Source organism: Miniopterus schreibersii, assembly GCF_964146895.1.
Source record: "Miniopterus schreibersii genome assembly, chromosome: 12".
NCBI classification, from domain to species: Eukaryota; Metazoa; Chordata; class Mammalia; order Chiroptera; family Miniopteridae; genus Miniopterus; species Miniopterus schreibersii.
The window spans coordinates 69,026,858-69,037,765 of NC_138112.1; the positions used below are offsets into that span (position 1 = coordinate 69,026,858).

At 52.7% G+C, this 10,908-nt stretch overlaps 1 protein-coding gene across 2 annotated transcripts; it reads right to left on the reverse strand.

Moving 5' to 3' along the window:
* Positions 1-3,237: 3,237 nt before the first annotated feature.
* Positions 3,238-10,297, reverse strand: BATF2 (basic leucine zipper ATF-like transcription factor 2). Of its 2 annotated transcripts, XM_081153532.1 has the most exons (4): positions 10,184-10,297; positions 9,480-9,591; positions 7,985-8,089; positions 3,238-5,105 (listed from the first exon to the last, which is right to left on the reverse strand). In XM_081153532.1, exons 2-4 carry the CDS (start codon positions 9,516-9,518, stop codon positions 4,422-4,424), a joined length of 828 nt encoding a protein of 275 aa, XP_081009658.1. In that variant the 5' UTR covers positions 9,519-9,591; positions 10,184-10,297; the 3' UTR covers positions 3,238-4,421. The 2 variants fall into 2 exon arrangements, with proteins under 2 accessions (XP_081009658.1, XP_081009657.1); XM_081153531.1 differs by lacking the exon at positions 10,184-10,297 and having other exon boundaries at positions 9,480-9,688.
* Between the last annotated feature and the right edge of the window lie 611 nt (positions 10,298-10,908).

The following is a 10,908-nucleotide window of genomic DNA, read 5'->3' on the forward strand; positions in this document are numbered from 1 at the left end:
GGTGTTTGGGGGTGAGGAGCAATGCAGAACAAAGCAGTTCACGCCTTCAAGGAAATTTGGTGTTGATTTAAATAATAGAATTTTAGCCTTGGAGTGTCCTCAGTAGGCATCTGGGCAAGTTCTTCATGTCATAGGAGAACTCCTTGCAATATCCTGAGAGGTAGTTGTGCAGCCTCTTGTGGATACTCCCAGTGACAGGGAACTCACTACCAAATAAAGCAGCTCATTAAACTGATATAAAATATGCCTTTCTTCCCAGAGCATGGGTATGACTGAGAGATCTATCATAGGCTATTTTTACCCTGCCTGGAGTCTCTTTCCTATCCCCCGACCAGATAAATACAAGCCCAAGACACTGAGAAAAGCCTACAGGAGCCTGAGGAAGCCATTGGATATACTAGATCTAGGCCTGGCCTCTCTAGGGAGCTTTCAGCATTCACTGGCTTAGAAAAACAAGGTGCCGCAGACATTTTTAAATGGAATGAAATTCTGCATGAACACACACACACAGATACCCACGGTCCCCTAGGAAGGGTCTCCTTTCTGCATGGTAGCAATGCCCCCAGAAGGCACTGAACCACTAATTTAGGGGAAAGGTCTCAGAGTCTTTCCCTCTTGTCCCCAGGATCAGAAATCTCTTCATTTTCCTCCAGCCTTCCTTGAGGGCAGACTCTGATCTGTCCATGGTTCTGATTGTTAATGAATTCACCTGGGGGCAAGGCGTGGGTTTTCCTTCCTTCCTTCACAGTAGCTAACATTTATTGAGGCACTGTCAGGGACTGTGATATGCTCCTTACATTCACCCTCTTTTTATTGAAGTATACTGGACATAGCAGAAAAGAGCACAGATCACAAACAAAGCCTCCTCACTGCCCTCCCTGTGTCAATGCTCCTTCGGAAAGCCAGGGGGAGAAGCCTTCTTTGCCTCTTCCAGCTTCTGGTGGCTCCAGGTGCTGCTTGGCCTGGGGCTGCCTAACTTCAGTCTCTGCCTCTGTCTTCACATGGCCTCACATGGCCTTCTCTTCCTATTCTTGGTGACCTCCTTTTACTGGTCATTGGATTTAGGACCCACCTGGATAATCCAGGATGCTCTCAGCTTCAGATCCTTAACTGAATTACATTTGTAATGACACTTTTTCCAACTAAGGTCACAGTCACAGGTTCTTGGTGAACATACCTTTTAGGGAGCCACTGTTCAACCCACTACAGAGGTGAATACCAGGAGGAAATAAAGCAGCTCAAAGAGTTTAAATTGAGTTTAAACTTTAGTCCTCCAGTGAGTGATTACTTTTCAAAGCAAAGGAGACTTTTTTGCCATGCATACTGGCGATTTCATCACCTACTGTCCATGCTTGGCTTCAAAGGTCACTCTGAGGAGGGAGCGGCTGCACTGTGCTTGCTGCAAAGCTAATTTGTGTCTCTAGGGTAGGAGGGGAGAGTTGGGGGGGGGGGGTTGCTGAGCCCCAAACACACCAGATCCTCTCTGTTCATTGCTGGGGGCATTGCCACTGCTGGAGAGGGGACAAAATTGTTCCCTTCTGAAAAATGGCCCCCTCAAAAAGCCAGCTGCTAGTTTTGGTGATGAGGAAAAATAAGGGATCCAAGAAAGTGCTGGTTCTTACCAGGGTGGTAAGTGGCCTCTAAGATGGATGTCCCCTTGATTCCCCCTCCTGGTGTTTGTGCCCTTGTGAAATCCTCTCTCCCTGAGTGTGGGCTGGATCCAGTGACTTGCTTCTACTGATAGAATATAGTCAATGTGACAGGATATAGTTTCTGAAATTAGGTTACGAAAAGACTGTGGCTTCTGTATGCTCACCTTTTGTTGCTCTCAGACTAGCTTAGAGGTGCCAGATGCTATGTCGAGCTGCCCTGTGGAAAGGCCCACGTGGCAAGGAACTAATATCTCCAGCCAACAGCCTACGAGAACCTGGGCTCCTCAGTCCAACAGCCCTCAAGGAGCAGAATCCTGCCAACAGCCTTGCAAGTAAGCTTGGAGATGGACCTTCTGAAGCCTGCAGACAGCCATAGCCGTGAGCTTGGAAGTGGATTCCCCCAGTCAAGCCTTCGAATGCCTGCAGCCCTGGCCAACCTACTTTGATTGGAGCCTGTGGAAGACCCTGAGCCAGAGGCACCCAGTAAACCACGCCCAGATTCCTGCCCCACAGAAACTGTGAGAGGGTAAGTTTTGGAGTAATTTGTTATGTAACAATAGATATACTCACACATAAGTTCCTCAGATCTATTCAAGCATGTGGAAGGCTCCTGCGGTAGTGATGGCCATGTTTACAAATCAGGGCTTCACAGATATTAGCACATATCCCTCAAAAATTTACAATATCTTCTCCCACTACTTCAATTCAATTTATATTTTTAAACAAGCACAATATCAAACTATAGTGACAGTTGCATTTTTTTTCTTAATATGTTGCGAGCATTTTCTAACCTCATTAAATATTCTTCAAAGCAATCTTTGTTCTTGGTACCTCCAGTCATCTTCATATGAGTGTACCAGTGTTAATTAGCCACTCCCCTCTCCTATTGTTTTGAACTTAAGGAATGCTTTGACCTTCTTGGGCCGTGTCTATCAGCCTGCAGCTGCCCCTCCCTGCAGGGCCTGCAGGGAGAGGAAGGGGAAGGCAGGAGACAGGCTCGCCTCTGGCCAAGTGCGCCTGATATTGCATTAAATCTGTCATTTCCTAGCTATGTGACCTCGAACTTGTTCCTTAACTCCCCTGGGCCTCAGTTTCCCCTTCTGAATAGTAGGGATAGTAACCATGCCTACTGCACAGTTATTAGCTGTGTCACTTCGTTAACCCACGTAAAACACAACATGGTGCCTGACAAATTTTAGGCTACAGAGACCCAAGCCAGACCCTAGTACCCTCATCCGCAGGTCGAGTACTGGTCCATGTGCATTACGTCAACTCTGGGCCCAGATTCCAGCTGCCCTGTAATTAACACCTTGGCTTCCCTCCGCAGACCTGCTCTCCTGAACCTCTGGTGACCCCAGCCATCCACAATCCTGTGACCATTGCACCTGCTGGGTGGCCCTGGGCAAGTCCAATCCATCTCTGGGCCTCAGTTTCCCCATCTGAAATATGGGAGGGGGGTTAGATTAGGAGGTTCATGAGGGATTGCCCACCTCTGAGATTCTAAACTATTCCCTCTTCTTCCACTGCCCTTTGTTTTCAACAGTACAGAGTGCAAGCAGAGCTTTAAACCACTAGCCAAAGCAAAAAGAGTCAGTGAACACTTTATTTACCATAACAATGTGCCGACAGGCTCGGCATCCTGGAGTGTGTCAAATACTAGCACAGTGTCTGCTTAGAGTGTGAACACCTGGGCAAACAGCAGGATCTTCTCATCTCAAGCCCCTTGCAGTGCTTGTCCTGAGTCTAAATGAGAGCCCTCCTTGGAGCAGACACAGTACCTGAGCTCCAGCCTGGTCCCCCGTCCCTGTTCTTCCAGGTGCCATCAGACCAAAGAGGAGCACTGATCAAAGGGGCCTGGGGCTGCACAAGGATGAGGGTGGTGCTGAAGAAGACACAGGTCTCCTACTGCAGGTTCAGGTCCAGCACTTGGTTAAACATAACCTTGCACCTGGCCCTTCCCTCACCCTTTCCTCCAGCCTTTTGCACAGGATGTGAATGGCTCTCAAGTGCCCCCCCCTTCATCGTGACGCTGAGGGGCAGGGCGGGGCAGGGCAGGGGCTATTTCGGAATAGCCTGGACAGCTACCCTGCAGAATCTCCCAGGGCTTGGTATGGCCACAGGCACCTCACCTGCAGAGACCCCAGGGGAGACTGTTCCAGGCTTCTTCCCAATTCCCACCCATGGGTTCAGTTCCTGGAACTGAAAACATGCTAGGGAAAGACAGAGGCCACTCCTGCCCGCCTTATCCCCACCCAGGCTTGGACTCTGGACCCCCCAGTTAAGGCGAGGTTTCAGGGAATGCAGGGCTCTGTGGCCCTGGGAATCACAGAACAGGAAAGAGAGCCCCTCCTTGCTCCCAGCCCTTAAACCTCATCACACCAGCCTGCAGTTTCTGGGACTTCAGCCCCTAAGGAGCCTGGGCCAGTATCCTACCAGGAGAAGGAGGAACAGATGGTGGTCTTTCAGGTCCCAAGAAAGGCTGTGTGACCTTGGATGAGTCACTTGACTTCTCTGAGCCCTGGTCTCCTTCTCTGAAAAAGTGGAGTGATAATCTGGATTTTGCAGATGACCATGAAGCTGAAATAAGATAGTGGTGGTGACAGGGCCTGGTCGAGTGGTGGGCACACAGAGATGGCTTCCTTTCCTTGGGGAAATCCTGGGCCAGCTGGTCAGCCAAGAAGGGCAGCCTCAGTGGCAATGGAGGAGATGCTGTGTGTTGAGTCTGCTTCCAAGCCTGAGGAAGGGCCAGCCCAGCTCCAGGCAACCAGGTTAGAAGTGGACTTGAGCAGAGGAGAGCAGGGGAAAGGCCAGGAGCGGGTTGGGGCTGAGATCCACACCCTGCCCTGGCTGGTCTGCTGCTGAGAAAGCAGGCTTGTGCCCCACGTCCTGCAGACTGGCCAGCCCCAGAGCAGCCGAGGGACTGTGAGGTGAGGACACCAGCTTCCCCCTGGTGAGGTGTTCCGGCCCAAGGGGCTGTTGAGGGGCAGGTTGGGCTGACAAGCTGGGCAGAAGGGCTTTGAGCTTGGAGGAAGGTCTCAGTAGGCTGGAGACAGAGGGCGAGGCAGATTGGACAGGGCTGGGGGACAGTTGAGCAGGAGGTGCAGTAATCGTAGTAGGGCCAAGGGACAGTGAGGGCAAAGGGGACAGGACGAGGCCAGGGGAACCATGAGGCTGCAGATCCGGAGAGAGTTGCTGAGCAGAGGAAGAGGAGACTGGGGTCTGGAATAGTCTCAGTTGCTCCTGGCAGTCATGTTGTCTATGAGGTGAGGGGTCCAGGGGCCGCCTGGCCTGGCTCCAGCAGCTGGAGGGCAAAGGAGCCAAGCAGGAGGCACAGTCCATCAGGCACAGGTGTTCGTGCATATGCAGGGCCCTACCCCACCATGCCAGCTCAGCCTGCAGGCCCTGGATCTCCTTCCGAAGAGCATGGTTGTGTTTCTCCAGTGACTCGTGCTGCTGCAGGGAGAAGCAGAGGGGCAGAGAGGGGGTGTCAGCCAGCACTAGGGGCTCAGCATGAGCCCCATTCACCGCCACCCATCACCACCCCTTCAGGGTTCTCAAGGTAGGGAAAAGATACCACCACCCTGCAAATGTCCAAGCTGGGGCCCTCAGCTACTCACTGGCCAGCTCTCCACAACCACCACCAAGTCTCTCCCATTCTGCCTCCTTTCAGGGCTCAGATGTGCCTGCTCCCATCCTGAGTTCCTTGGCCAGTGATCTCTACCAGCCCGCGATCTCCACTCACCTGGGAGCTCCACCAGACTCCGGACTGGGGCTCTCCCAAACCATCTCGTTTTCTTGACCCAAGGAACCATTGGACAACTGTGTCATTAACCAAACATTAGAGCCTTTAAAGGCTCCCACAACTCCCTGTGCAAGGTGATCTCAGCTCACCTCCAGCTTTACCTCTCACTCCTGCCCCTCCCACTTCCTGTCCCTCCAATGGACTCCGCTTCCCCATGACATTTCCTGTTGCCTCTGCCTGGACACTCTTCCAGCACTCCCTCCCCTGGCCTAATCCTGACACGGACTTTTCATGGCAACTGAGCTGTCCTACTACCCTGGACATCTCCAGACTGCTCAGCACCCTGCCAAGGCCTTCCCAGCACCCAGCACCCACCCACTGAGGCCCTAGGGGTGGAGCCCAGATCCCATTTCGAAGGTTGGCAGCACAGTGAGTTCTGTTCAGCATCCCTGAGTCAGCACGTGTCAGGTCCTGTCCTGTTGGGTTCTGAGAACCCACAGGAACTTAAAAACTCAACGTGCACTTCTAAACAGCCATTAATGATGAGGACATCGGCAGAAAATACAGAAAAAAACTCTTTCCACAGTTCCTGAGGCTGAATGGTTCCCTCCCTCACTGCACCCCTGTGGACATTTTTTAAAAGAAGAAGTTGCAGGGTGTCTCACATAAAAATGTTGCTGAGGCCGTGGACTCAAAGTCCTAACAGGTGTCAGAGCCACCAGCAGCCTCATCCTGGGCTGGTCTCTGCATGTGGAATGACATTTCTTAAATGTCATTAGGCCACCCTTCACCTAAATTCTCCAAAGACTTCAATTCACCTCCAGAAATTGAATCACTCCATTCATTCATTCATTCATTCATCCATTCGCCACCTTTAGGCTGCTCAAATGTCACCTATTCAGGGAGGGCTTTCCTTGTTAGGTTTCCGTCACCCCATCTGCCCTGCTCCCTTCCCTCTTCTCTGCTTTAATTTTTCCCCATAGCACTATCACCATCTGACATCCCAAACACCTCCTGAACCATTTATTTGTCTGCCCAGCTCCCCCCATAAAAATACGAGCCCTGGGGAGGGTGGGCTGTTCTTGTCTGCTGTGTTCACAGCTGTATTTCCAATGCTTACAACAGTGGCTGTCAGACAGGAGACACTCAACAGGCATTTCTGGAAGGAAGGAATAAATGAATGCATGAAGCACCATCCTGGCGCCTGTCCTCACTCTCAGGCAACCTGCAGGGTGGTGTTCTCTCCTGCCGGCGCCAGCGCAGTTTCATTCGCCTGCAACGCCTTTTCTTACTTTCTTCACCCATTTGGGAAACTCCTGTTCATCCTTCAAGGCTGGTTCAGACTTCATCTCTCTGTCACCCTGGTGCTGCTATCTGTTGTTGCCCCCTTTGTGTTTCTAGAGTGCTTTATTCTGACTGTATTTGCTCCACAAGGAATTACTGAGTCCCTTCCATTCGTCAGGCACTGTTCCAGGAGACGGGGAAACAGCAGGGAACAGAATAGCTCTCTGCCCTCATGTTGCTTACAGGCTGGTGAGGGAGACAAGCAGTGAACATCTAAGGAGGTCAGTGCTGACAAGAAAACTAAAGCAGAGTAACAAGGAGAGGTCTCTTTAGCTCAGATGGCTTAGAAAGGCCCTTCTGAGGAGGCGACATTTAAACCAAGCAACTGGAAAGAAGTGAGAATCTAGCTGGACTGCTGCCGGAGGGTGGAGGGAACAGCAAGGGCAGAGCCCCTGAGGCTGGATATGCTGGTCCAGAGAAGGACCAGGAAGAACAGGGTGTGGGCATTAGGAGAGGAGGGCACGCAGTGGGGCTGGCATCATAGGGCCTTTGGGTGCAGAGGGCTGTGAGTTTTACCCATCACTAGGGACTAAGGTGTATGCAGCCTTCCCAAGGGCCAGATCCTGAGCCCAGCCCTTAAGAGTCCCTCCTCTCTGCAGAGGAAGGAGGGAATCGCCAAGGGGAGGTCACCACTCAAGGTGAGAGGCCAGTGCAGGCGCAGCCCTCCTGCCCCACTGGGCTCCCTTGCCTCCTTTAGTCTCCACAAGTGTCTGCTAGCTGGCAGGCATTCTTGTCCGTCTTTGGATGGCGACAGTGAAGCTCAGAGAGGGAGGCGACTTGCAGCTAATGAGTACCACAGCTGGGACTCTGAAGCCAGTCCAACTTAATCCAGAACCAGTGTCTCATAGTGTGATCTTGGCCACCTCATCAGAAACCCCGCCAGGCAGCTCCTGGGGTGGGACCTGCGCGTGGGGTGGGGGTGGTCAGGGGTCACTTTGAGGAGCACCTCAGCTGGTTGCTCTGCTGGGCTCTCCCAGTTTGCCTCCACTTCCAGCCTCCTCTCCCTAGACTGGGGGCGCCTAGAGGGCAGGGCCAGTGTGGGCACACCTTTTGTCTAGAGCCTGGTCTGTATCTGGAACACAGTTTGCATTCCACACCCAGAAATTTCCAAATCTCAGCGGCAGAGCCCTTCCCTCCTCCCAAATTCAGCACCAGCCGCATAGGGGGGTCTGCTCATAGGTGGGTGGAGAAGAGGCAGCTGGGCCAGGTAAGTGCAGGCAGGGTGGGCAAGGGCGGAATCCCCCACCTGGTGCAGGGCGTCTGCCTTTTCCGTGTGCTTCTTACGGCTGCGCTGGGCAGATGCCCGGTTCTTCTGTTTCTTCTTCAGCTGCCTCTGATGCCCCTCAGGGTCCTGCAGGGCACAAGCAACAGGTTCAGTTCCCGGCAGCGGCTTGAGCCCTCTGTCCTGGCCTTCTGTAAAGCCATGCCCTTCCCAAGTCAAGTCCCCAAAGGTCCCCTTTCTCCCAGAAGCCACCTCTGGCTCCCTGGGAGCCCACGCACCCCATCGCAGGCATGGCACACCTCGTTGGAGTGCCAGCCTTACTCAGTGTCAGTGTCCTGCTCACATCTCCCAGTGGGGGAGGGCAAAGAGGAAACTGGGAGGCTGGAATTCAAACCCTGACTTTACTCCCACACTATCAGCAATGTCGCTCTGGGCAAGTCACTCACTTCTTTGAACCAGCCTTATCTATTCAATGGAGGCATCACAGTGTCTTCCCACAGGCCACAAAGCAGGTAGCCCAGGGCCAGCCGGTGGGGGGGTTAATAAAGGTCAGCCTCCCACCGCTATTATTTCCACAGTTAAGCTGGTTGATTGCCCAGCTGTGAGCTCCATCGTGAGGGCAGGGCGGGCCTGACTCTGCTCCACGAGCCCATGCTCAACTCAGGCCCAAAGGTCATACTTACCTACTCAACACATATTTATTGAGCACCTACTATGTGTTAGGCACTGAGCTAGGGGGACACAGCAGTGAACAAAACAGGCAAAAATCATTGCCCTAAAGTAGCTCACATTCTAGCATGGGAGCAACCTAGAATGAATGAGTGAAGTCTGTTCCAATGAAAGAGTGGACTCAAAGGTGGACAGCTGTGACCCTTTCCAGCCCCCAGACCCCAGATTAGGAGGTCTGTGATACTTAAACTATTTAACCCAAGTGCCCAGAGTTTTGGAAGTTCAGGCAAGAAAGAATGTTGGAGGCCCCACAGCCCAACCTCCCCTCGCGCAGGTCCCTCTGGGAGGTGTGTTCTGAGTGTGGGAAACTCAGGCGACACCTGCCTCCCTGGCAAAGGACCCGCTCTGCTCCTAGGTCCGTGGCCACAACAGGCCCATTGCAGGTGCTGGGGGGAAGTAAGGGGCAAAAGACTGGAGCATGAGGAAAGACCCACAGTGCAGGAAGGGGGTGCCTCTGGGTCCTGGGAGAGGGGCAGGGCCTCCAAGGGGAATCATGCGGGAGAACTGGGGAGGGAAGAGAGGCTCCCCTAAGGGCAGTGAGGGGAGGACAGGTGGGTTAGGAGAGAGCAGTGTTCAGGGGCCAAGTTCTAAACTGGAGGCTGGACCTGCAACGTGAGAGCTGGAAAGCCCTCATTCCGATCCCTGAGGAAACTGAAGCTGAGACGGGGGTGTGGAGCCCACGGTCACACAGCCCATGTGTAGAGCTGGGACGACATTCTCCCCACCCAGGCGCTGGGGACCTCAGGCACATGTCCCTTCTCCTCCCCTCTCCCTGTTTCCCTGTACTCACCGTCCCGGTCAGCAGCCCTTCGCCCCCACAGAGGTGCATGGTTTAGGCAGTGCGGCAAAGGCTCACATCTGGTTCAGGGTGTCCCTCAGCTGCTGTGACCTCCCAGTGCCCTCTGGGGACCCAAGGAAGTGGTGACTCTTTAAATCCCCAGTGACCACTCCGCCCCCAGCAAGCCAAGTTTCAGTTTCTTCTAAAGCCACCGGCTGCTCAGAATCCCTGGCTGGGGTTGGCTCACGTGGCTGGAATTTCCTAACATGAACTGGCCTTCCGGTTGGGCCACTTCTCAGGGAGGAGGACAGTGGAGGGTGGCCAGAGGAGGGAGATCAAAGCCCAGGTGTGGGGAGGGTGTTCTGCCGGAGGGAGGGCAGGCTGCCAGGGACAGAGGCAAGAGAAGACGATGGGGACCGAAGGCTCATAGGGGACATGGGAGAGCCTCCGGACTCTGCAATTGGAGGAGTCCAGGTTCACAGCCCACCTCTGGCACACTGGAGCTGTGCAGCTTTGAGGAGGTGACTCACCCTCTCTGAGTCTTAGATGCATCAACTGTAAAGGGTGTGTGTGTGGGGGGGGTGATACAAATACCCACTCACAGGCTTGACGTAGGAACCAAACGAGATAATACAACCACCCAAAACTCTCTGATCCCACTGCTGAGGCAAAAATAATCAATGGCCCTTAAATAGCAGAGCAGATGGATAACTTACAGTGTTCTCATTCAATAGTGCAGCAGTGAAGAGTGTGCAGCAGTCAGAAGCACTGCTTCCAAGCTATGTGACTCGGGTACGTAATTTCACCTTTCTGTGCCATTGTTTCCAAATCTGCAAAGTGGGAATAAAAATAACTTTGTCGTGAAGATTAAATGAGTTAAGCCAGGTGCGGCACCTGAAACCATGCCTGGTGCAGACTGAGGGCTTAACAGATATTCACAATTAGGATCCAGTGGGAGATTCAGAGCGGCACTGATCATGCCTATGAGTCCCTAATATCGAACTGTGTGACAGTAACAGCAGCAACACGACCTGAAGGACGTGTGTCTGTAAGGTTTAATCATATGTATATGTAAATATGTCATAAAAGTATAAAATATGAATGGGAATGAGACACAATTCAGAGAGATGGGCTGAGAGGGACACAGGAACTTCAGTTGTGTCTGTGGTGTTTGCTACTTAAACTGTGGGAACACATTTCTATGTGATAATACTATCTACATTTTAGGGTATACCTGAAATGTTTGATAATTTAAAATTTTCTATTAGCAAACCCTGAAGCCCCAGGCAAACCTGCATGGTGGTTGTATCTCAAAGAGAGACCATGCCTGGAAGGCACATCTGTTGCTGGGGGGGGGAGGGGGGGCGGAGGAGACAGTAACCCCTTTCCAATCATTGCATGCACAATGAATTCTGTGGTCTGCTACTAGGACATGGGGGGG

Excerpts from the sequence above, each read along its gene's own strand:
- BATF2 (XM_081153532.1), bottom strand. The coding sequence starts at position 9,518 with ATGCACCTCTGTGGGGGCGAAGGGCTGCTGACCGGGACG. Across the intron at positions 8,090-9,479 it reads AAGGGCTGCTGACCGGGACG|GACCCTGAGGGGCATCAGAG; the intron begins GTGAGTACAGGG and ends TGTGCCCTGCAG. Across the intron at positions 5,106-7,984 it reads AGGCAGACGCCCTGCACCAG|CAGCACGAGTCACTGGAGAA; the intron begins GTGGGGGATTCC and ends TTCTCCCTGCAG.